The sequence below is a fragment of the Aspergillus sydowii genome, assembly GCF_001890705.1.
Source record: "Aspergillus sydowii CBS 593.65 unplaced genomic scaffold ASPSYscaffold_3, whole genome shotgun sequence".
In the NCBI taxonomy this organism is placed as follows: Eukaryota; Fungi; Ascomycota; class Eurotiomycetes; order Eurotiales; family Aspergillaceae; genus Aspergillus; species Aspergillus sydowii.
This window is the reverse complement of record NW_024467861.1, coordinates 1961451-1985506: the sequence shown is the minus strand read 5'-3', so window position 1 is coordinate 1985506 and position 24056 is coordinate 1961451. Positions and strand designations below refer to the sequence as shown.

Below are 24056 nucleotides of genomic sequence, written 5' to 3'. Positions count from 1 at the left end.
TTCTTATAGATAGATCGATATTTGATCGATAAATATGTTCTAGTTCTTCAGTCGTGTATTTATGATGATTTCTATTTCCTTTTAGATGAATACCATAATTGGGATATCGCAAATTACAACCCATCAACCAAATCTCTGTTTCGCCAAAGTCTTCAACCACCCAATCGTCTCTTCCTCCTTCTCCCGATATTGCTTTACCCTCTCTTCCCTTTCCGCCGTTCTCGCACGCAAGATCTCCTCCCTCCGAATCTCCCGCTCATTCTTCTTCCTCTTCTCCCTCTCCCTATCTGCTTTGATAGCATCCAAATCGTTCTCGCCAGACCCCATGAGCTCGGCATCAGGCGCGGCATCGGTAGGTGAGCCGCCTCTCCGGGATTCAGCAAAGGCTCGATTAGACGCAGCCGCCTCCTGTCGCTTTTCCATGCGGCGCTCATGCGTCCCTGGTTCGGCGCGAGGCGCGACCTCGTCTTCCATGTGGCGAAGCTCGGACTTGTGTGTCCGGACTTCTGCTCGGTGGTGTTGGCGCTTATCGTATCTGTCTGCCATGGCGTCTTCTGCGGCGGTTTCTGTAGGTCATATTAGCTTGAAGATCATTCAATTGACTCGGAAGCCTGGGCTGTTTTGTGAAAACGTACCCTTCCGCAATTCTAGATCTTGCATCGTCGGTATCGCGGGCCCTGGAGCTCGCCCACCACCTCGACTCGATAATTCATACTGAGGCATAGGACCGTATTCGTCATCGTCATCATCATCGTCATTGGGCCCTTCCTCTTCATCATCACCAGCGGTAGGAACAATGGCTGGATGTTGTTCTTCTCCTTTCACAGGTCCAGGCGCAGACGCAGCAGCACTCCGTGCCTTTTCTAACGTAGCAGGGTCATACCAGCCCTCAGCCAATTCTCCACGGTTCCTAATATGTCAGCCCCTCATCTTATCATACAACGTCCATCGAAACTGATTGTACACCCGCAACAGCGCAAGCAAAGAACAAAGTCCACCAGGTATCTGTCTTACCATTTCCCTACAAAACTTTTCCACCGCCCCTTCACTTCATCCTCGCCCAGATCTTCGAGGAAAATCCCCTTCTGAATATCAAGGTACATAGCGAACATGGGCTCGAAGAGTTCCAAGTCGCGCTTTGAGAGCTCGCGCGCCGCGAATGGGAGGGTTATTGCGACTCGAGTTTCGGGCTCGGCACGACGGTCACGGCTGCGGTCGCGGCGATGAGAGTGACGTCCATGCCCATGCCTATGTCTATGGCGACGTTCGCGATCACGATCGTGGTCATCACGGCGGCGGCGTTTGCTATGTTCGAGGGATCTCAACGGGGATCGTGAGCGGGTGCGCGAGGCTGAGTTTGATCTCTGTGGGGTTGAGGACATGGTGGGCGGCATGGTAATTTCTTTTTGGTTCGGCTTATTCTATTCCTGGTCGTTTAACACCCTATTCGGGGTTGCGGGGGTTGAGCGTCGGGTTGATTGCGGTGTTGGAAAGGTAGAGAGCAAGTGGCCGGAGATGCCAAGATTTGGAGCTCTAATCCATCACATGCTTATCGCTCCAGTGAGTTCGACTCGGGTATTCTGAACTGAACACAGTAGTTGGTCTCGTGCAATATTTAGATAGTTAATTTTTATGCCTGGACACTTATAACATTACTGACAACGAGCTCAGTATCTTCTGGTTTCATTTAATCGATAACTCCGCCATGGTGAATAACTGACATACACGAAGAAGTATAGAAAATACACAAAAGAACTCTACATAAGATGCATAAAGTGGATAAGAATGACAATTAGCTGGCGGGAGCGCTCGACTGGTTGTTGGTAGATTCTTCACTGGCAGGCTCGACGGAGGGAGATGCGGGCTTGGATCGGTTTGCGGCGGCCAACTGCCAGGCGGGAATTGAGGGTGATTTGCTGAATCGTGACAGGGGGTTGCTGGCATTGGTGCTCGGAGTCTGGGTCGCTTGTGCTGCTCCAGATGCAGTTTCAGTTTGAGGTGTAGCGGGGCTAGCCCCGTTGCTAGCAGGGAGGGCTGAGCTTGCAGGAAGAGCTGAAGATGAAGTGGTCTCGGAGGTACTAGTGGTAGTCGTATCGGGCACCTTCGGGGTGACTGGCGACGACGAAGCACCTCCACCAAGTCTATTACCCAGAAGTGTCTTCAAGCTCCTTAGTTCAGTCCCGAGTTCCCGCAGACGGTTCTCGTTGCCTTCTCGAGCACCTTCAAGCGCCTTTGGAATGGCGTCCTTTAGTGCATTAACCTCATCATTGATGCGACGAGTCTCATCATCTCGCCGTCGCGAAGCAGTCTTCAAGTCGGCAACTAGTGTTTCTATGTCTCGCAACGTAACGTCCAATTTCTCCGTACGCGCTTCTTCTGCCGTCTTTAAGGCGGCGGTATCCGTGGAGACCTGCTCAATCAAAGCGAAAGCCCGCGAAAACTGCTCATCGATATTTTGCTTGTCCTGTTCCAATTGCGGTGGAGTCGGCGGAGCGATCAGAGGCGAGATGTATCGCTTATTCCGTCAGAAGTTGAAAAGCTTAATGAATTGAGTGCACCTACCTTTGCTACAAAGTAAAGGCCATAACCAACTCCTCCCATGACTGTAGCCATTATAAACCAGTCGCGCCAGTCCCGTTTCGGCGGCCTAGATGCCCAGCATTAGTTCCCTCGCTCCTCCATGGTTTCTAGATCCAACTCACTCTGGGGGAGGTTGCCACTGGCCATAGGGAGGATAGCCATATCCTTGTGGTGGTGGAGGGGGAGGCCGGTAGACCGCTTGTTGTGGTGGGGATTGATATCCCGACGCTGCTGACGATGCTGCAGCGGCCACTGACGGATCCTCGCCGGCGCGAGCGATAGCTACATCAATTTCCTCTTTTGTGAGGTTTTTCGATTGTAGGAAAGATACTCTTTTCTCAATCGGAGCGGAGGCGACAGACGGGTCCTGCAGGACTGTTTGGGAGAAAAAGCATGTTAGTATGTCTTATTCGGTCTTGATGGAAGAGCGATTTGAGCACGCACATGTCACCTAGAAAGCACCCGTCAGGTTAGCTCCGCATTTGACGCTCATGGGGGGAGCTTGGGGGCAAGACTTACAGCAGAGGAGATCAACTCCTCGCGAACCATGATGATTGATCCTGCAACTGGTTTCTATGTGTGCAAGAGGGTTTTCGTAGACTGGAAAGAGGAGGAGGGAGGGAAATGGATGGGAGAAATGGGGAAGCAGGAGAGGCCGACGACGCATCGGCACCGAAAGCGATGAACCTCGGGACGTCTGCGCGTAATGAGGGCGTTTTTAATTACGGCAGCCGTAATCATGCCAGTGGCGGAGACCTTCCCCGGAGTCATGTGATCTGTATCCCGTGCCTGCCAGATTGTTGCGGCAGAATAGATATTCCGCTTATCGTCGACCGCCTTCTGTTGTTGTGCAGAACGGCAGACGGGGGGCTCTTGTTTACATTGGGCATCTCAATTATTTACCGTCGCTGTCACCACTTTCCCGCATCATCACCCGGCGTTCAGCCATTGTTTCTTGGGCACCACTAAATATAGGGTGCTTGGTTACGGCGAGTATTTGTCATTTTTTAAATAATCACTTCCTGAGGGATTCGCTGCGGTCGCAGCTTCCTAATTCATAATGTCGCAAGACACAGGACTCTTCAGTATTAAACGTCCCCGCGAGGTAAATTCAGTCCCGCCTAGCGCTCATTAATAGAGATCTCACAAAGTAATTGGACTAACTCGTGAATTTTTAGACTCTGGGAAGCGTTCAAAATTACTCATCACTTCCGCAACCCTCGTCGGCCTTGAAGCGCACCAGCTCAATTGGATTTCAAAACCCGCCATTCACATCCCAGCACACGCGCTCGATGTCACTATTAAATTCTGTAGGTCGTCCCCAGCAGCCGAACTTCCAGCGATCATCTTCAGGAGGATTTGGTGCAGATCCTGGGCTCTCATCTGTCCGGCGTTCTGTCTCGAGCAATGTCTTCCATGGAGCTGGCGCTGGACGTCCGAGTTTTGCTCCAGGCTCGCTGTCTTCCAATACAGCCTCTCAGAACCTACAAAGACGAAGCAGCGTGTTCTCGCGACCTTCTACAGGTGGTGCTATGGGCCACCAGTCATTCTTCACACAAGTTCCGTCGGCCGCAGGCGTTCCCAGAGATCCGCGGCCTCTTCGCGACAGGTCTTTTCAGGCTCGTATCTCACAGGAGCTTTTAGAATACTTGACCCACAATAACTTTGAGCTTGAAATGAAGCATTCACTCGGCCAGAACACTCTTCGATCACCAACCCAAAAGGATTTCAACTACATATTTCAATGGCTGTACCATCGAATCGATCCTGGATACCGGTTCCAGAAAGCTATGGATGCGGAGGTCCCACCAATTTTGAAGCAACTGCGCTACCCATACGAAAAGGGTATCACCAAGTCCCAGATCGCGGCTGTTGGGGGTCAGAATTGGCCTACGTTTTTAGGGATGCTACATTGGTTGATGGAACTCGCACAGATGATGGATCGATATGCTCTAGGGGAGTATGACGAGGCGTGTGCGGAAATGGGGGTCGACGTTTCGGGAGACCGGATTATCTTTCGTTTCCTTACAGGTGCCTACCATGACTGGCTACAGGGTGGAGAGGAGGAAGATGACGATGCTGCCGGCCAGAGGCTGGTTCCTCATATCGAACTTATGGCCCAAGAGTTTGAGAATGGCAACGAGAAGTACGTGAACGAGATGGCGTCGTTGGATGCTGAGAATCGGTCACTACGTGATCAAATTGAAGAGTTGGAGAAGAATGCCCCGGACATGGCGAAGCTTGACAAGCAATTCAGAATTTTGGAGGACGACAAGAGAAAATTCGAAGACTACATTCAAAATGTGCAGGGCAAGATCGAGAAATACGAAAGTCGCATCAATTTCTTAGAAGAGGAGATCAAGAAGACAGAATCGGAACTGCAAACCGCCGAAGAAGAACGGGCGGGACTTCAGGCTAGCGTTGATCAGCAGGGCCTCACGATCCAGGATATTGACCGCATGAATACCGAAAGGGACCGGCTTCAAAAGAGTCTCGACGATACTGTAATTCGTCTGGAAGAGACACATGCACGAGTGATGGCCAAAGAATCCGAGGCAAGCGGGAAACTAGAAGACCTAGAGGAGCTTGTCAAGGCCTATAACACGCTTGGATATCAAACCAGCCTCATCCCTTCAACAGCCGTCAACGCTAACGGCCAGGATTATGAGCTTAGTCTGAACGTGAACGAACGCAGCTTTTCCACGTCACAAGTCGGCGGCGTCACTAGCAGGATCTCTCCTGAAGCCGACAGACTTCTATCTGAGCCTTTCACTGGATATCACCCAGCACACTTGCTGAACTTGGATCTGCGCGGTATGGTTCGCAGCAATCTGCAAACACTCCGGAAGGACATAAACGAGCGAAGAAAGCGTGGAATTGATGCCGACCTGGAGAGACGGAACCTGTTGGATAACATCAAGGAGGCCATGGATGAGAAGCGAAGCGAGGTCGAGGCTTTGGAGCACAAGCGGCGTACAGCGGAGGAAGAGTTTGAGCGACTCAAGGAAGTGACAACCACCCAGAAACTCGCCTCAGACGCACAGATCGAAAAGATGGAAAAAGAGCTGGCCAAAATGCGAGCAACGATGAGTGAGAGTGTTCAGCTGATGGAGCAGCGCGAAATGAACACAAACATTGAGTATGAACAGCTTACACTCCGCGCCAATGCGCTCCGCGAAGAGCTGCACACCAACGTTGAAAGCATGTTGAACGACGTTATCCGGTTTAAGGTCCATGTGCAGAAAGGCTTGGAGGATTACGAAAACTTTGTTGTGGACGAAGTGGAACAAGAGCTGGGCGGCGACGGGCAGATGGCAGAAGGCGCCCTCTCCACGGAGGAGCTTTGAAGCCGAGAAGTGAACCTTCCGAGTCATCTTCATGTTGGGCCAACTCACTGGGGACTTTGTCGTTTACGAATTTCCTAGGGGATTGGTAGAGTGCTCGTTTTGACAAAGGTCAAAGGTCTACCCTAGTAGCCGGGAAGTTTCTTCGCCCTGCTATCGGGGACATTTGAGTATAGATCGGTGTATTAGCATCTGGGTATTCTTTGGCGCTATCTTGCTGTTTTGCGGGCGGAAACTTCTCCTGGCGTATTTGAGCCTACTTTATTCCTTTTGATCGCATGCATGCTTGTATGAATTGTTTACGGAGGTTACGGACAGTGTGATACCATTTGTTTTTGGGTTGATAATATATGATTTTGCTTGATTATACATTCTCAGTTCAATGATAACTTTACATCCACAGCCACACCCACATGCCAATACACATGCTCGTCACCATCCAGGTTCCACAGAGACCGAGTCCCAAACCCTCCGTGGTCACCCTTCCGATCACTTGAGGTCATCGAGGCGTGTCCAGGAAAAGCGATCCAGTCAATAGCTCATCTTGGGCTATACCTCGTCATTCCTGTGGGATTACCATCAAGCATGTCCTTCTCTAATCTCTCTCGGGTCTTTCTTGCCATGTTCTAGGCCTTAAGCGCGAAGAGGAGCCCGAGGCATGTGTTTTCTCCGGGTCAAGTATATATAGGATGCTGCGCAATCGATACTCTAACTTCCACGGTCTATCCACAAGTATATTGATTGACCCATTTGCTCTACTCTCGATCTTCTCGAATACAACTCCCGTTTCAGATTACTCGCTTTCGCATCACTATGAAGCCCGCCACTATCTTGAGAACTGTCGCTGCCCTTTTCCTGGGTAACGTAATGGGACAGGTCACCATTGTACGTTCAGAACTTGAATAGACATCTAGCATTGTGCACTCACTTACAGGTGCTTCCAGACAATCCCCGGACTTCCCGACCTGCCAACTATATCCATCCCAACTCTTTCCATTCCCAGCAGTGTGTCTCTCCCTGATCTTCCAACCATATCTATCCCTACAACGCTCCTGACATGTCTCCCAAATCTGCCAACTACACTCCCATCAATCACTTGGCCCACTCTCATGGCTTCCGAGCCTACTGGCGAGCCAGACAATATCAAGAAATCCTCGGTTCAGGGCAAATTCGAGCGGATGCATCCGCGCCAAATTGGGCGGGCTGACGCTTAGTCGCCGGCAAAGCGGCCCCATCACATGTTGGTGCATTGAAAATTGCTAGCTGTGGTCCATTGGTGGCTGTATGGAGGGTCTCAACAGAATGATTTACTGTGTTTTTGTGTCTACTTTGAGGACTGCTTAGAGGTAGGGCCAGGGTGAAATGAGTGGATTTGGTGACATTTTTGTATTGAGTGCTTTTAAATTCACGGTTTCCAATGACATTCAAATCGACTGTTCAGTGTCTGTTCTGCCCTATAGTCTGGAGTATATTCAACGGACGACATGATGTCCCAATCATTTGTATCTGGTAAATAAATTAATGCCTGAGGCAACAATACTAATGATAACTGGGAGTGGCTGATTGGTTGCACTCCTGATGAGTCATCCTGATTTTCAATGTCCAAAAAAGCGAAAGAAACCGAGATGGACAAACCTGGACATGCCCATCAAACCCACCGTTGCGAAAGAACGACGCATTCGATCTTTTCCCTTACTATGCGACTTTACAGACCATCAGGGTAAACTCTGAACCAAAGTCTGTCGCCCGTCGTATTGCCCAGGAATGCAACATCTAGTCAAGTGTTAGACATGCGCAACAGAGCATCACTCCGACGGCGACACCGAGATTTGGACCACCTTACGCTCGCCCTTGACTTCTCTGTCGTGTCATGACAAGCTACCTGTATCCAGCCCGCTTCCTGTGTCTGCAGTGCCGGTCTTCCTTACATCCTCCTTTCGCCGCCTCGTCTCGCGCGTCAACAACTCCTCGTGTCGGTTGGAGGCTACAATGGAACAATCAATACTCCGTTGGCGTCAAGCGCCCGGTTAAAGGCCGCGTCTTCAATTCTGGGGTTTTGAAAGCAATTGGTTGTCTCAAATCTCCAAAATGGCCCATTCCACAGTCACAAGGGAGGAGATCTATACGCTTCAAAAAGTTGCTTTACGAATACCTTTCGTTAATCTCGCGAGATGCAGCGATGCATCCGGCACGTTCGACCCATGAAGCAGCTTCTTTAATGACTAGATATTCCTTTACGAGGACTATTGAGTTGGCTCACCATCTCAGTACTGCGCGGAAGGAACTGAAACGGGACCTTCTAGCGCATCTTGGTTTCAAAGCGAAGAAGTGGTCGACCGTGTATGAGGCACTCGGCAGATTAGCGGACGCGGCAGAGGCAGTTAAGGGAGCTTCTCATCATAAACATGGAGTTATAGAAGACCGGGCGTCAAGTTCCGGACTTTCGCTTGACCAGCTCACTGATAACGATATCCCACCTCACCCACAGGCGTCGCAAGCTACAAGAATCATTGGACTTGACCGTTTGGATGCGATTACATACCGTCCACTCGATCGGGATTACTATATGTTGCTTATGGGTCAAATCTGGACAAGTTTAGGCTCAATAATCCTTGATGCCGTGGACGCTTCCCCGGCCGAATCTAAGCTGGCTATGTCCATCGTGTATCGCATCCTTGCGCGGCTTCATCATTCTGGCCTTGTCTCCGAACGCGTTTACAAGTATGCTACTCCGGATATCCATCAGGCTACATATCGCCCGCCTGGGATGCATCTACTTTCTTCACATATTATGGATGTCCTCTCAGATGCTGCCTGGCTAGTGCACGAAGCTGAGGTTGCGGCGGAAGCTGCGGCCGCCGGAAAAGAGGCACCATTCATCCCAGCAAAGATCGGTATCAAGGAACTTGGGCACGAGATCTGGTTGGAGTTCATACTCTGGTGCTGCGTTGAACATGGCCATATCAACGAAGGAGTTTGGCTAACTAACCAATCGATCCGAAAAAGCTGGAACTTTCAGAGCTGGACGCCTCTTCTCCGCGACGAAAAATCACTACGTAACACCAGGATAGACCGAAATATCACAACGTGGCCTTCGCCCGATCCAGCTGTTATCAAACCCGAACCGCCAAACCGGGCTGGGGCCCCTTCTCCTTTTCACGGATTAGGTAGACGGACCATCAGTGTTGAAGTTGCTACAGCATTGTTGGACAATTTACCCAACCTAGCTCATATGGGACTGGGTAACGGAGGCACTCTTGCAAATCAGCTCCTCCGCGACATCAGTAATCTCAAATTTGCCATTGTGCCCCCTACGACGTCCAATTCCAAGTTTCTGCCGACAACTAAACGGGTTAACTGGTTTATTGCCCGTATAATGGAATCTGGCGGGCTAGCCCCGGAAGCTGATCCCCAGCTGTTTGATGGTTTTCTCAAACTAACTCCTCACGTTGTTCCGCCATGGAATAACGGTATGTGCACTGTGGAGGAAAACTCACTTGGGAAACTTTACCCGTCACAACTTTACGATGAAACAACAGCCTTTACCGGCTTCATGGCATATAATCTAAATTATCACTCTTCAAAAGGGTTCTGTGGAACTGCCTTGCGCCTGTTTGCCATGTTGCAGAACGTGATGGACGCCTGCAAAATGCAACGTGTTGATGAATTTTTCTCGTCACACGTGGGAAACGCTAATGCAGCCCTATCTTTCCAAGAACTCGACAGCTTTACATCCCCGGGATCTCTCAGCTCGTCAAACCCACACCTCTCCCTCGTCACGATTGCTCATCTATTTGATCTGATCACTACGTCTCGGGCGTTTGCATTCGGCGAATGGTTGCTATTGTCAAATGATGTTGACGGGCCTACGGTGCCCATGAGCGCATACGGGAATCAGGCCCTAGCACCTTCACTCTTACGATTCGCAGCCGCTACCAAGAACAATCCTATTGGCGAAGCAGTCATACGAGAACTCACTGAGCCTGTCTCTGTCAACACGCTTCGCGCGCTTCTAAATTACCGCATTGCAATGCATCATTGGGACGATGCCGTCCCGTTACTAAAGTACATGCGCGACCATCGACTCAAATCTTGGTCACATAACAACATCGCCTCCATAGTTGCAGAGATTATCCGCCTTGATCATTCCTTGTCCCTGCGGCAATCATCTGATCCGACACATACGACCGCCGGTGACCCCGAAACGGACCTTGCGGAAGCAAAGAAAATTCTCTACCGCATCTTATTCGGCGAGTTTGACGAGATCCCTTGGCGCACACGAAGCGACTCTCGTTTCCAAGCGAATACCCTTATCAGCTTCACGCGCATCTTCCATCACTTGTCCTCTCCTTCTCTACACGAAATCCTTGACACTGTTGTCGAACCTGAGCATGCCCCTATGTACCGCCTTCCCTACATCCCTTCTACAGCATTTAACGTCATTCTCTCCGCAGTCGCCGAGACTAAGGGATCTCTAGCTGCTCGCAACATCTATGAGCGCTTCTGTGTAAGCCACACCTCGCCGGAAATCAATCGTATGGTTCGAGGCGGCATTACTCGCTTCTACACAAAGGCAACACGAGACTTCCGAAAAGGCGACCCCAATTTCGACGCCAAGTACACCCGGCATCTCCAGGAGAAATTGGTGTTTCCGAACCCGAACACAGTGAGAATCCTCGCCCAGGCGGCTATTCAGGAGTACGATGATGCTGTATCTGAGATGAAATCAAAGTCAACTTCAGAGGCCACAACAGCTCACCAATCCGATGACCATTCTGATCATCTCCCACCCATCCCCATCGCAGACAAAAATCATTCCATCTCAATCCAATCACCATCCCCAGCCCCAGAGCCAACCTTTCTCCCCGAGGAACGAAAAATGCACGCAGAAGGGACCCTCATCTTCTGCGCAAAACGCTTCGAGGCCCTCAACATGAACGGTGCCGAAATAGCCCATGAGGTCGGCCAAAAAATCTACACACGCTACCGAAAGTCGAAGAAGGAACGACGGGAACGGCGTCGAAGACTAAGAGTCGAGTTGAGAGGGAACGTCTCGTTGAAGACGGCGTTAACAACACGGGTCTCGAACTGGGTGCCTAGGACGAAGAGCGAGATAGCAAAAATGCGTATTGCCAGCGAGGAGAGAAGGAAAAGCCGGCGAGTTAAGTGGGAGAAAGCGAAGGGGTCGCGGGATCCTAGAACAAGAAAGGAGCTGAAGAAATCCCGGCAAGCAGAGAGAGAGAGAAGGGTATGGCGCGTCAGGGAAAGACAGAGGAGAAGGAAGGAAGTGGAAATGAAGAAGGGGGGGGAGCCTTTAACGAAAGCCGAGATGAGAAGGTTCCGGAGAGCTAAAGGGAGAGAGAGGAGGGAGAAGAGAGAGGAAGAGGAAAGAGACAAAGAGTCGGCGAAACAAGTTGCTCGTCAGGCACTGGCACGGCCGATCATTTTCGCTCAGCGTCATCACTGAGACGAGCTCTCAAGATCAACAGAGAGTGTGATCACGAACTAAAACGAGTCTGAGAAAAGGACATTCTTCTCCCGTTTCTGGTACGGGACTCTTAGTCTTCTAGGGAGGGCTTGTACTATACGATATATATATACCCTGCATTGTATCATAGATGAGGAGATAGAATAGAATAATATTGTATATATAGGATACCCAGCGAGGCGCAACAAACGTCCGTCTTTTAAGATGAAGGACTTTGTAGTTGGAACAATTAGGGCACTGGTCCTGCGAATGACTGGCAATTCACTACCGAGCAAGAGCAACTACTACTCAGCATCAAGAACAAGCAGTCCTTAACCATGAAAGTAATCTGCCATGCTCAAAATGTGTTGTTCTAGCACTTGTCTTCCACGATAATCGTAATAATAAAGTAGTTACAAATACAAACTAGGTACTTACTAGAAGCACTGATAGTCTTGAAAAAAAAAAGAAAAGAAAAGAAAAGAAAAACAGCACAGCTAGAGACGCCAGGAAGCACCTTCATCTCGCCGGCCAGCGGTCAGATATTGTATATAATATATATAAGAGAACACCTCCCAAAAGGCCTTTCTTTCCTACACAGGAATAAAAACCATTAATTATATCCCGAACCAGGTGCAAAAGAAAGAAAGGAAAAGGCCCGAAAGTACATCGGAAATATGACATGATAAGATGTAGACTGCAACTGAACTAACCAGTCCACGGCTCTTCCACATTTGAATTTGGAAAGAAAGACTGGATGAACTCGCCAGTGATAGGGTCGTAGGGGAAGTACGTGTCGTTGGGAGTTCCGCTGGAAGGGCTGCTAAGACCGCCGAAGAGGAAGGAATCTTCAGTGCGCGGGGCGGTGAAGAAAGGTGTGGTAACTGGAGGTTGCTGGAAACTTTTTGTTGCTGCTGTTGTTTTCGACGGATCTTGGAAAGATGGTTGAGGTATTTGTTGGATACCGTCTGGGGTTGAGGCGTTGAGGACGGGCGTGGAGGATGCAAGAGATGGGAACTGAGTAGCCATTGTGGCGATAGGAGGGTTGGCATTATTCTGTGGAGGTTGTGACTGCGGCTGCTGAGACTCTTGCTGTTGCTGTTGTGTGCAGTCGTTGAGATCGGACTGGTAATCGGCGGTTGGAATATCGCTCACGTCGAATTTCAAACCGACGGCGAGGCGGCGGAAGTTCCCATCGCATATTTCCCAAGCACGTCTTGAAGCAAGGCTGGACTGGGACATGGCGTGAAGCCAGCGGATTCCCTTCTTCGCAACCTCGAGTATGTTCTTCTCTTCCTGGGGTATGTGGATGCTACCGAAAGAGAGTTCGAGAAGCAGAACGGTGGTAGCTTGCATGAGGTAGTGTAGGATGCACCACCATGGGCAGAGCTGGTAGATGCGCGAGGCGTCAGGCTCATCGGGGAGCAGACCAATTAGTCGCTGTGCAGCCTCAAGGACCGCCACTGACATCTCGTGATTGAAGGATTTTGCTTGATTGGGAGAGTTTAATGATCGGACATCGCGGCGACACAAGCAGGGCCGACCCAGTGTGATGCGCGCGCTGTAGTAATGGAAGGCGAGGCAGAGACTCGCTCGGAGCATTTCTGGGCTCCGCTCATCGCTTCGGGTCCAATCATAAGCTTCAGGGAGATTTGTATACCAACGCTCAACCCTCATGCGAAGCATTCCAATGCGATTCTCGATCTGACTCCAAGGTGTCATGATACAATCGAGGGAGTAGACCCGGTTAACGATCTCCTGAGTAATAACCCCGAGGTCGACGAAGTACAGGAAGAAAAGAGAGGTGCTCGGTGGTAAGCTTGTCAAGCGCGAGGCGTCTTGAGTCTTCGTTTTATTTTGCGCCTCTCGACCAGGTTGTGTGTTCAAGGGCATCTGCCGAACAAAGCAGCTCGCCAGGGCTGATTCCACGCGGTTTTGACGAAGCTCTAGGCTACCGAGCAGCTCTGCAATGGCTGGGTCTTGGAACCGGTCCTCGTCCACAGGAAGTGGCATCGGTGTCGTGCAAATACCATCCGAGATACCCGTCATACGTCCCGTCATTATCCCAAGCAAATGTTCAAAGGTGTAAAGACACCACCAAACCCTATATCGAGCTTCCTTGGATGCACCGGAGGTAATTTCGCTGGTGTTCCTGAGATTCAAACCAAGAGATATGCCGGACCGGAGAGCTAACGATGCAATTCTCCACGCTCTAAAATTTCATCAGTTCAGCTGAAAACCCCCTTAAAAAACTTGTGATACGTAAACATACCGGTTGATCTGATCGGTTGAAAGTAGGTAAAACGCCGTTAAAGCCTCCACCTGCACCTGCTGGAGATCAGGGTGAGTGAAGATGGAATCACTGTTCATACTCAGAGCCCGGGCCCTGGCCAGGTAAACGAAGTGATCACGGTCATCGCCGCGCCAGGGCGCCAGCATAAGGTGAGCATGGTAGGATGATATGGCAAAAATCAGGTTCAAAATGGCCAGCCACTTATCACCTGGTCGCGCCGAATTATCGAAGAATTTTCTGAACTGCGCAGAAAAGAGTGGCCGGCTGATGATAGGGAAAACAGGATGGACTGTTTCGAGGTAATCCTCAAAGAGCTTGTCTGCAATATTCCGAGGAGGCACCCAATAAAGGTGCACGGGTCCAGGAGGCGTTATGTCCACATCGTCCAAATGATAATTCACGGAATGGATGGAGAACTTGCGATCTGGCTGGGGTTCGGCTGGCCCTGGTAAGTTGCGCGCACGATGGTCGGTCTCCCTACCTAATCGTTGCAGCCAGGTAACCTCTGAATTCTTTCCCATATATCCTGTAGCTCGGGCATGTGGGCTGCGATTCAGATCCTCATCCACACGGTCGATCGCATCTAATGACCCAATAGAAGACGGCAGACTCTCCGAATCAGCCCCGGGCTCTTCATCAACAGCAGACGCCGAGTTCGTAGATAGCTGGTCGCTCGAGGGTTCGTTCCCAGGTTCGGCGTACTAGAAAATCGCAAGTCAGCAAGCGAGACCACGGAAGGCAAGACGAACAACACAAACTTTATCAAGAGTATGCTTAATCTGCTCTGACATCCGGCCGTCAACAAGTTGGTTAATCTCACGGAGAAGGTTCTCATAGTGATTCGACTTGGCCGAAAGTTGTGCGAGTTGTCTATACCAAGCAACCAACAGTCAGTTATCATGGCGCAAAATATGCGGGGTACCCAGGGAGGTAAGATGGGAGAGACAAACCCTTCCATTCGCTCGCGCCATGAAACTGGGTACCGACAGTCGACTCTTAATTCCAAACACTGTCTGCAAATTGGGGTGTCGCCACTGCATTTCGTTTTGCGCATTCTGCATGTTTCGCATGCCAAGGGTACACGGCGACTATAACGAGGGGCATTCCCGGACCGTTGGCGGGGTATGGCGACTTTGTTGCTACTAGACATTTGCTTTCTTCCGGTAATTGTGGCATTGCGCGGTGGTACTCGTGAGGCTTGTAGGATTGACCCAGGCGGGCCTGGAGGATTAGAAACTGGAACAATGTTGGGATGGCCGTTGGACTGCGGCTGCAGAAGACGTTGGCCGCCCTGTGCATTTCCCTCCGCCTGCGGGAGACCGGATGGCCTTTCCATGGGGTTATGAAACCCTGATAGGTATTGGGTATCTGATTGAAGACAATATTAGAGATGGATAGATGGTTGTGATAATAGGCATAGAGCGATTATAAGATCGAACTCATAAAGCGATTCGCATTGCGCCTAGGGCCAGCCAAGTACAAGGGAGAGATGGAACACACAAGTCAGTAAACTCACAAAACACCCAACCTAAAGAGCGGATTGGTGCACAACCACCTCAACAACCTGAAGCGAGAGGTAGACAGTTGAAGCAATCGAGTTCCCCAAAATTTGAGGAGTAGTACCAAAAAGTTGATTGCCACAGCCGAAGCCGAAGCGATACATCGCCCTTACGTCAGCATCACATCCGCCTCAGGCACTGACCACTGGCCACTGGCCAGGCACTGCGGATCCAGAGAAGATAGCAGCGAACGACGAATGGCTAAGGCGTGCAGACACCGTTACTTTGAGCTAATTTTGGCATTACTCGGGACTGTACCCATCGGTATTGGATAATCATCTTAAAATCTTAAAACGTTTTCTTCTGTTGTAATGTATCCCCCTCCAGCTTTTCCCTCTTGCGTAAGCAGCATTGCTTTTTCACCACGCCAAATAAAAAGAACCGCCAAGACCATAACCGACCAAGTATGTATCATAATCAGAACAAGGCATATTGGGAATCAAGTGAGAGAGGGGTGAGCAAATTATATGTACAAGCGAAAGATGGGCACCCGCCACAAGAATTGAACGCAGCTGCGTAGACAACAACGCAAGATTAAACAAATATAACATTAAATCAGACAGATCGCATGTCGAGAGAGCGGTATGTTTTCGTCTCAAGAAAGGTCAAATTGTGTCATGAGCGGAGATGATCAGAGTGGAGGGCTCTGAGCAGAGTATTGATAAAGAACGCGGCGGTTAGATCTCGCCGAACATCTCATCGAGTTCGTCGACGTCCACACTTTCCGGGCTTTGTAACTCCCGCCAAGAGTCGAGAACCATCTCAGACGAGAGGTTCAGAGGCATCATAGCATTCACAGCTACTTTGTCCTCTGCGAGATCCGCCATTCCCATGTCTAGGTCAGGTATTTCATCATCCAGCATATCTATTGACCTCTTGAGTGTCGACATACGCGCCAGGCTCGGATCTTCCGGAAGAGCGATGCGCGGAGCATTTCCGAGAGAACCGGGCCCGCTCTCAATATCCGAACCATCATCCGAAGCCGCACTCGTGCCAGACGAGACGGACAAGGCAACGGATGTGAGTGAAGGTGAAGGAGAGGTACCGAACAGGGCAGTTGCAGCTGTTTCATCATCAAGATCCTGCTGTTGCAGCTGTTCTTGGGCAGAGGAATGCGATTCATGGTCCTCGGAGGAAAAGTAATTATCCTGACTTTGATCGTCCCCGAGGGAGGAGAGAGGGCTGCCATCAACAGGTGTTCCCGAGATGCTCATACTCATGTCGTCCAACCCTTGGAGTGCCTCTGTGAGGGCCGAGTATCCGCCCTTAGCTTGCGCAAGTTGGCTGGCTTTTTGCTCGGAGGCCCGCTCGCGAACAGCGCTAGCCGTTTGCGTAAACTCCTTCTCATCGCCCTCCAACGGTGGAGAAGCCGCGCGATGTGAGTGAACCACGCGCGTGTGGCGATGGTCAGGGAATTCCGGGCTATGTCTCGCGCTACCTGATCCGCCACAGGCATCCAAGTCAATGTCTCCTTCCTCGAAATCAGGAGAAGACAAATCAACCTCGGGGCTTGGAGAGCGCTGCCGCCCCAGAGAATCCTCGTCGTCGTCGACACTGGATACGCTAGGCGTCGGCGCTTTGCCTTCGATACCGGGTATAGTGACATCGTCGGAACTCTCAGGTATAGGCTGGCGAGCATGGGTTGTGAGATAGTAATACACCTTGCGAGGATGTATCGGAATGAGCTCCTTCGCCAAAGGACACGGCGCTAGCGCGGTCCATGGGCGCTTCATGTAAGCGCTCAGACGGGAGGAGAGTAGGGCAGCAGGGTTTGCAGAACTGTCGCAAGAAAGGATAGCGGTTAGTTTTATTCACGGCGTATGAAAATGACAAAATGAAAGGGGAATTGAGACTCACTTCGCCACACTGTCGTTGAAGGTGATGAGAACCGCAGCCAGCTCTTTGACCAGGTGAGGGCGATTGGCGGTCTTTTCCAACTGCTCAATCACACCAACCACGATGTCGTCGTTGATCCCTTCGAGGTCGATCTTGGGCGCGACACCGCCGTCAGAGGGCGATAAAGGAGGTGTTTGTTCCAGCGTCGTACGACGACCAGACGGGCGAACAGTATTCGTCTGTCGTTTGGTGTTTGTGCCATGTTCTGTAGGCTCTGGCGACGAAGAGGCCGAGTCGTGCGATCTCTTTACCTTTTTGGAAGGAGGAGTGTTCTCGTCGGTCGCGTGGACCGGTTTTGAGGTTGAAGGAGAGCGACGAGATGTGTTTGGAAGGTGAATGCCCAGTAGCGGAAGAGACAAGGACTTGCGACGAGTATTGTAGGGCATGATGTGGATGGGAAAGAGAGGCGCGTGGTAGAGGCGGAGGGAAGCGGAATAATAGGAGTCGGGATATAGTAGATCAAACAGGCAGAAAGTACAAGCAGACTAAACAAAACACAGGCAACAGTCTAGATAATAAGGAAAGTGTATCCGGAGATGAATAATAAATAATAATAGTAATAAAAAGGATAAGGATAAGGTAAAAGATATTGATACTAATAACACAGGGGGAGGTGGGAGGGAAGAGGAGGGAAGATGGATTGGGGACTGAGACAGGAGGGAATGGGAGGATGGATGGATGGAAGGGGGAGACAACTCTGGGACGGGAGACTGTAGAGTGACGACTGACAGCGGAGATGGGCGAGACAGGGTCAGCAACGAGACAAACTTCCCATGAATAATGAGGCCAGTAAGAGAAATGTCTAGTCGACCGTTGGCTTTCGAGGCACCCTCGCCTTCTCTCTCTCTTTTATTTTTTTTTTTTTGTTCCTAATTTTTTTCTTTTTCCCCGTTGTCCATTTTCCAGGCTCGTTGGGAGAGGCGGGAATCGGAATGTTTTAGGGTGGCGGTTATTGGTCCGATACGGGTGGGTTCAGGAATGCCGTCGCCGGGAGAGCACAACCCAGAAATTCGCAGTGTCGCCGAGCTAGAGTCGCTACAGTCTGTAGTCGACACCGTCTACACCGTCTATGGCACTCAGGGAAACTCAGGGCGGCTCAGAGTGAATACTCGGGGAAATATCGCACACCGCTGGTCGCTGACGCCGTCCATGAGAGCACTTGCTCTTTGCGCCCGCCACTATACCTCGAACTCAGGAGGTCGCCATGGCAAAATCCACCCAAAGGCAAAAAAAAAAGTACGGTGGGACCAGCCATGTGTCTAAGATTCCAGGTATGACGACCGGGCCAATTAGGCCGTGCTGCGATTGGAGGGCCGGATCCATGATCAACTAAGGTTCTCTGCATGGTTTCGATGATGGAGAAACAAAGAAGCGAATCGGGAGGCTCCTGCTGCAGCTTCGCTTGGTTGCTGGGCTGCTACGCAGAAATTTTCTGATAGAGAAACAAACAACGCGACCTCCAAGGATGGCCGACTTGATAGACTCCCACTAAGTAGACGCTCTCAAGGATGCCTGCTTGAGACTGCGCTCACCGACTCTCGCGTGAGCCGCTTGGATCTTGTTTGTGCCACGGATCTTTGTTTCGTGATGGAGGGGTGATCTGTCGTCGCTGCAACCCCCCCCCCAAGGCTCCAACTACGCACAAGGCTACAGGCTCCGGTAGAGTTCGATTACTTCCGGTGTTTGTGACTGGTCAGCCCCGGGAAGCTCTGAACAAAGACATCGCTTCAAGTTCAGCACAAGCAGCTTGCATTATTACTTCATCGCCGAGGGCGTTCCATGGTCGGGTCCGTTGTCCACCGCGAAGAGGCGATGAATAAATTCCCAAGCTCTCAAGTTATGCACTAGCCCCGAACAGCAATGGAATGAGACTAAAAACCAGGCTAATCCCAGCTGGTTCCCCACCCAGCCCCGTTTGAGCCCACAGGAAATCGTTCCTCGCGTCACCGTTTGTCGTGCGTCCGCCAATCATGCTGGATTTAGCGGGGCTGATGCCGTTGTCGAGAGCTCAAGATAGCCCACGGGTGGCATCCGCTTGAATCCTCCTCGCAATCGGAACGTCCCAAGGCGGTGGCAGCCTTTGCCTTCGGTCCCGTCCACGATCCACTGAGGCAGGCGCGAGCGGAGTTGTATACAAAAATGTACAAAGAAATATGTACACATCATGCTCGCCCGTCGCCTGGGCACAGGGTGTTGCTATGTGGGTTCGCGACGCGTCTGCGCTGCTGTAATCTGCAGGTGTTTCTTCCCCATGCATTAGATGTATCACTCCCGGCAAGGGATCAATGATCAATCAACCAGATAAACATCCTCGACAGTCGAGACATAATTTCTGGCAATCAAACATCGGCTTCCAAGGAACCATCCCTGTCTCTGTTGCCCAGTGACAGCGCGTTTGCCCCTCACTAACCCAAAGGTTGTTGAAGTGGTGATGCAGAACAACAATAGTCTCTGCTGGCCCCTGTAACTGTAAACCTGGGTTGGCTCGAAGGTTTGCTTCGATGGGAGTTCGGGACACGGGAGACTCCGTAATCGTATACTCCGTACTTGAGGATCTCCTGCATGCATGAATCATTCTCAACTTTTTCCAGCTCTCACCGATGAAATCCCCGACGCTGGATAAGCATAACATGAAGACTAGCCGAGCATGCGGCCTAAGCTTTATTCGACGTACCTCCCAATCAATATTGCAGAACCAAGTTGCTTTGAGACCTCTTCCCTGTGTCGTCGACCTTATGAGGGGCTTGATCTTAGGTGACCTCATGACTCCCGACGCGATACGAATATATACCCGAATAGGAAATGACCCCTTCACCATCGATGGAGTACACAGACACGGTCAGTGGAGGCGCTAAAGTGCAAGAGCTTAACAATTTGCCAAGTCCTTCAACATTCGCTCGAGTTTGCACCATCAATCACGAACACCTTGAGACACGCCCCAGCCACCAGTTGATCATTGATGACATACCCGTAGTACGTACTTTCAAACAGATCTACAGTCGATTCTTACTCCGTCTAATCTCAGATTGTGTCATCTGCAATATAGCCTACCCCGCATGAAAAGGAGGACCCAGAGCAGAATACAACTTTGACCTCATAGTTTATATATCTACATGCAAAATAATATCATGATATGCGCACGGGTACTCCAACGCGCATCCGATAAATGCGCATTGCGCAAGGTCTAGATAATTGGCTTGAACCATGTCATATGGGTATAATCCTAGTAGTACAGAGACGAATAATATACATCTATCGAAAACACACTCCGTAGAGGGTGAGACAAGACGGTCCGGATCGTCTAATGACGACTTGGCCGCAACACATATCTCCACGTCGTTCCAAAATGCCATCGCTGCTCCTCAACAACCTCCAACCCACTGTCGTGAATAATCTGCCCGATATCCCGGTTCCACCAGCACCCATGCCGGTCCGCATGTGCAGGAGCCAGGTTATCCAATACGCGATTCAGCCAGTCGTAATGGGACCGACCATGCTCGATCAGCAGGATGCGTCCCTGCTGCGGTTCCGTAATTGTCCCCAAATGCTTCAGGGCCCCCGCAGGGTCCGGCATCGAGCACAGTCCCATAGTTTGCACAATAGTGTCATAATACCCACCCTGCCCTTGCCCCTGGGCATGCGGTCGAGGAGGAGAGACGTCCCTCGCGTCCTGCGCCCGAAACTCAACTCTCCCCGTCCCAGCAAACCCAGGATGCAGCCTCTCAAACTTCTTCCTCGTAATCGCAACCATCTCCGGACTCAAATCCACAAACGTAACAGACCGGCACCCTCGCACCCCAGCTCGCCCTTTCTCGTCGACCGTCCTTTTCTCGCCCAGCTCGTAGTACTCTATATTCCTGCCTGTTCCGCAACTAACCTCCAGCACATCCCCTCTCGCCCGCTGTACAAGCTCGCGGCGTTTCGCGCCCAAGCGCATTAGTTTCTCCGACATCTCGACGTCGGCGTCGAATGTCCCCGCTGTATGGTTATACCGGTCTGATACGTCCTCTGGTACGGCCATAGACTGGGCCTGCGCAACTTCGCGGCGGTACGAGGTGTATAGATACCCGCAGTAGGTGCTCATGGCGAGGACGCTGACGCCGAGAATGGTCATTGCCCTTGGGGGCACGCGATGAGTCGCCTGGGTTCCTGGTGTGGCATTGAGATTTAACAGATGCGGGTTTGCTCGTTTGGGGAGCGGTGGACTAGTTTCCTTGTTTAGCTAGCCATATCTATCTTGATTTTGTGTTGGAAGTTTGCTAACCTTGTGCGTTGTGATGATGCCGCGCTGGGCTTTGGGGTTTTGGTTGTTTGCGATGGAGCAGCAGCCGGCCCTTTGGCTGCTTTCAGGGCGCTTCGTCCTGCCCTGGATGCGCTCATGGTTGGAGTGCACAACTGTAATGTCTGGGAAAACAATTGTGTTATTGGTTTTGCGAGCGGCTCAAAGAAGGCGAATGGGTATGAATAGGCAATGTGATGCTGCGGCCCGATGCCGGAGAAAGCCAAGCTTCGGCTTATCATCGGCGCCAATTTTTTTTTCCCTGGAGAATCAGTCCATATCTTGGGGTCGGCCGACATTTCGGAGCGGAACCTCCTCATTCTCGATTCGCACTCTCCACGACCCCGGAAAGCAAGTTTCTCTGGAGGGGAGCGGTACCAGTCTTTTAAACATCTCGAGTTTCATATACCCTGCACGCAATGGCGCTCCCTAAGAATATTCTGATTGTCGGAGGAGGGGTTTTCGGATGTGAGTCGGAGAACCCATTGTGGGAGTACAATTCTTCCCTTTCATAGATACCTTCTCATTCCTATGATTTATGAATTGGAGCTGACATCGCATAGTATCTACGGCCCAGTCCCTGTCCAATCGTCACCCGAACAGCAAAATCACCCTCCTCGAAGCGTCGCCTACAATCCCCAACCCGCACGGCTCTTCCGTTGACACATCCCGGATTATACGAGCCGACTACTCCAATCCCACATACTCGAAACTCGCAGCCCAAGCAACTGACCTCTGGCGCCGCACTGAATGGGGCCATGAGGGCCGATACACCCAAAACGGCCTTCTGCTCGTCTACCCCGACGGAGACTCCACGGCGAAAGACTACACGACGAAATCCTACCACAACGTCACGCAACTCGGTGAGGAAGCCCAGTTCTTACCGACAAAGGCAGACGTTCTCCGCGCCGCCCCAGCATACGGCGAAACCCTCAATGTCGCAGGCGGCTATGTGAACTGGAGCTCCGGGTGGGCAGACGCAGAAGCAGGTGTGCGCTTCGCAAAGGAGAGGCTCGACAAGGAGGGCAAAGTCCACTTCGTGACAGGCGAAGTCTCTCGGCTCCTCTTCTCTCCCAAAGACAACCGCACCGTAACCGGCGTCGTCCTCAACAACGACAAAAAGGAAACCATCACCGCCGATCTCGTCATCCTCGCAACGGGCGCCTGGACAGCCTCGCTAATCGACCTACGCGGCCGCGCCGTCTCAACGGGTCAAGCAATCGCTTACATGCGCATCTCAGACGAGGAGCAGCGCCTCCTCGAGAATATGCCTACAATCCTGAACTTTGCAACCGGCATCTTCATCATCCCGCCCCGAAACAACCTCCTCAAAATCGCTCGCCACGCTTACGGCTACCACAACCCCAAGGCCGTCACAGTACCGAGCTCAACATCCACCGGCGAGAAAATGCAGGTCAGTCTCCCGGAAAAGGGCGCGCCTATCCCGCTCGAGGGCGAATCTGCCTTCAGAGCTGCCCTTAAACAACTCCTTCCCACCTTCGCCAATAGACCGTTCGTCGATACCCGTATCTGCTGGTACACTGATACGTATGTTTCCCCCCTCCCCCCGCCGAACTCTAATCAAGCCCCGAAACACAGTACGACAAAACTAACCAACCTCCCCACAGCCCCAAAGGCGACTTCATCGTATCCCATCACCCAACATATCCGTCTCTCTTCCTCGCAACCGGCGGCAGCGGGCACGCATACAAGTTCTTCCCCGTCATTGGCGACAAAGTGGTTGACGCGCTGGAGGGAAAACTCGACCCCGAGCTGCGCGAGTTATGGCAGTGGCCCGAAGCTATGGACGAGGATAACTTCGAGGGAACGGAAGACGGGAGTCGCTCGGGGAGTAAGCGGCTGCTGTTGATGGAGGAGTTGGCGAAGTCGAAGAAGGAGCGGAGGGTGGGTGTGCTATAGTTGTTGTATTGGGTATTGTATTTGGAGTATTCGGGGTAGTACTAGTGATATATATAGTTGAAATTGGGAAAAAGCGTAAGGTAGTGTTTTGATAGGGTATGTATATAATGGACCACGGACCAGTCATTGTTCAACTATCGAATATATATATATGCACCCTTAAGTCGATCATTTGCCAAAAACCAATGGCGAGCGGCACATTGCAAAGGACGTTAGACAGCACCATTATATTCGATTGAGAATTCTATGTAATTACGATGGACCAAGGTTTTACATTCACTCGTTTTATTTTCTGCATGATAAGCTAATGCTACTGTTCGACCAGGTAAACACCTGTCACTCAGCGCATTGACCAAAAAGGGCAATCTAAACGATAGTTCAGAGCCCCGAGGAAAAAAAAGAACTCTAGGCCAGGACAAGACTGCGTATTAAAGCAACTCGTCAGACCATCAGTGCCAATAGGCTTGAAGATAAGCGAAAAATTAGAAGGAGGCAACCAGTCGACCAGCGCGCAGTACCGCCCCCTTTTCAACCTGCGGTGTGCGACTATCTAAGTTGTGAAACACGTGAAGTTGCTGCGAAAACAAAAAAAAGAAAACGAATCGCTATAACGCCGTACTGATGCTTGCATAAAACTCGTGATGCACTTCGGAAGGAAAAAACCGCGGAGCTGGTCAGAGTTGAGATCCAACCGCCCGTGGATCAAGAAAACTTTTTG

At 51.0% G+C, this 24056-nt stretch overlaps 8 protein-coding genes across 8 annotated transcripts; 3 read left to right on the top strand and 5 right to left on the bottom strand.

Moving 5' to 3' along the window:
* Window positions 1-123: 123 nt before the first annotated feature.
* Window positions 124-1394, bottom strand: ASPSYDRAFT_146861 (uncharacterized protein; the record flags this gene model as incomplete). The annotated part of the gene is made up of 3 exons (XM_040841656.1): window positions 124-566; window positions 636-910; window positions 1015-1394. The coding sequence occupies 3 exons, from the start codon at window positions 1392-1394 to the stop codon at window positions 124-126; spliced, it is 1098 nt and encodes a 365-aa protein (XP_040704871.1).
* Window positions 1395-1601: 207 nt separating this feature from the next.
* Window positions 1602-3268, bottom strand: pex14 (putative peroxisomal membrane anchor protein (Pex14)). Its single transcript, XM_040846557.1, has 4 exons — window positions 3096-3268; window positions 2703-2958; window positions 2563-2647; window positions 1602-2515 (listed from the first exon to the last, which is right to left on the bottom strand). Exons 1-4 carry the CDS (start codon window positions 3127-3129, stop codon window positions 1793-1795), a joined length of 1098 nt encoding a protein of 365 aa, XP_040704870.1. The 5' UTR covers window positions 3130-3268; the 3' UTR covers window positions 1602-1792.
* A 3469-nt stretch (window positions 3269-6737) lies between these two features.
* On the top strand, window positions 6738-7138 carry ASPSYDRAFT_29568 (uncharacterized protein; the record flags this gene model as incomplete). Its single annotated transcript, XM_040844662.1, has 2 exons — window positions 6738-6809; window positions 6869-7138. The coding sequence occupies 2 exons, from the start codon at window positions 6738-6740 to the stop codon at window positions 7136-7138; spliced, it is 342 nt and encodes a 113-aa protein (XP_040704869.1).
* A 428-nt stretch (window positions 7139-7566) lies between these two features.
* On the top strand, window positions 7567-11666 carry ASPSYDRAFT_42915 (uncharacterized protein). The gene has a single exon (XM_040846556.1). It carries the CDS (start codon window positions 7795-7797, stop codon window positions 11389-11391), a length of 3597 nt encoding a protein of 1198 aa, XP_040704868.1. The 5' UTR covers window positions 7567-7794; the 3' UTR covers window positions 11392-11666.
* A 433-nt stretch (window positions 11667-12099) lies between these two features.
* Window positions 12100-15020, bottom strand: ASPSYDRAFT_146391 (uncharacterized protein; the record flags this gene model as incomplete). Its single annotated transcript, XM_040841621.1, has 4 exons — window positions 12100-13603; window positions 13664-14385; window positions 14443-14554; window positions 14635-15020. The coding sequence occupies 4 exons, from the start codon at window positions 15018-15020 to the stop codon at window positions 12100-12102; spliced, it is 2724 nt and encodes a 907-aa protein (XP_040704867.1).
* A 900-nt stretch (window positions 15021-15920) lies between these two features.
* Window positions 15921-17525, bottom strand: ASPSYDRAFT_56460 (uncharacterized protein; the record flags this gene model as incomplete). The annotated part of the gene is made up of 2 exons (XM_040849216.1): window positions 15921-17022; window positions 17101-17525. The coding sequence occupies 2 exons, from the start codon at window positions 17523-17525 to the stop codon at window positions 15921-15923; spliced, it is 1527 nt and encodes a 508-aa protein (XP_040704866.1).
* A 2804-nt stretch (window positions 17526-20329) lies between these two features.
* ASPSYDRAFT_42909 (class I SAM-dependent methyltransferase) lies at window positions 20330-21588 on the bottom strand. Its single transcript, XM_040846555.1, has 2 exons — window positions 21404-21588; window positions 20330-21344 (listed from the first exon to the last, which is right to left on the bottom strand). The coding sequence occupies exons 1-2, from the start codon at window positions 21517-21519 to the stop codon at window positions 20441-20443; spliced, it is 1020 nt and encodes a 339-aa protein (XP_040704865.1). The 5' UTR covers window positions 21520-21588; the 3' UTR covers window positions 20330-20440.
* A 116-nt stretch (window positions 21589-21704) lies between these two features.
* ASPSYDRAFT_42907 (NAD(P)/FAD-dependent oxidoreductase) lies at window positions 21705-23496 on the top strand. Its single transcript, XM_040846554.1, has 3 exons — window positions 21705-21886; window positions 21982-22966; window positions 23047-23496. The coding sequence occupies exons 1-3, from the start codon at window positions 21838-21840 to the stop codon at window positions 23336-23338; spliced, it is 1326 nt and encodes a 441-aa protein (XP_040704864.1). The 5' UTR covers window positions 21705-21837; the 3' UTR covers window positions 23339-23496.
* Window positions 23497-24056: the final 560 nt, after the last annotated feature.

Coding starts and splice junctions, on each gene's coding strand:
- ASPSYDRAFT_42915 (XM_040846556.1), top strand. CDS start 7,795: ATGACAAGCTACCTGTATCCAGCCCGCTTCCTGTGTCTGCAGTGCCGG.
- ASPSYDRAFT_42907 (XM_040846554.1), top strand. CDS start 21,838: ATGGCGCTCCCTAAGAATATTCTGATTGTCGGAGGAGGGGTTTTCGGA. Junction 21,887..21,981: donor CGGAGGAGGGGTTTTCGGAT/GTGAGTCGGAGA, acceptor GACATCGCATAG/TATCTACGGCCCAGTCCCTG. Junction 22,967..23,046: donor ATCTGCTGGTACACTGATAC/GTATGTTTCCCC, acceptor ACCTCCCCACAG/CCCCAAAGGCGACTTCATCG.
- pex14 (XM_040846557.1), bottom strand. CDS start 3,129: ATGGTTCGCGAGGAGTTGATCTCCTCTGCTGTAA. Junction 2,959..3,095: donor GTTGATCTCCTCTGCTGTAA/GTCTTGCCCCCA, acceptor TTTTCTCCCAAA/CAGTCCTGCAGGACCCGTCT. Junction 2,516..2,562: donor GCCTTTACTTTGTAGCAAAG/GTAGGTGCACTC, acceptor TGACGGAATAAG/CGATACATCTCGCCTCTGAT.
- ASPSYDRAFT_42909 (XM_040846555.1), bottom strand. CDS start 21,519: ATGAGCGCATCCAGGGCAGGACGAAGCGCCCTGAAAGCAGCCAAAGGG. Junction 21,345..21,403: donor GCATCATCACAACGCACAAG/GTTAGCAAACTT, acceptor CAAGGAAACTAG/TCCACCGCTCCCCAAACGAG.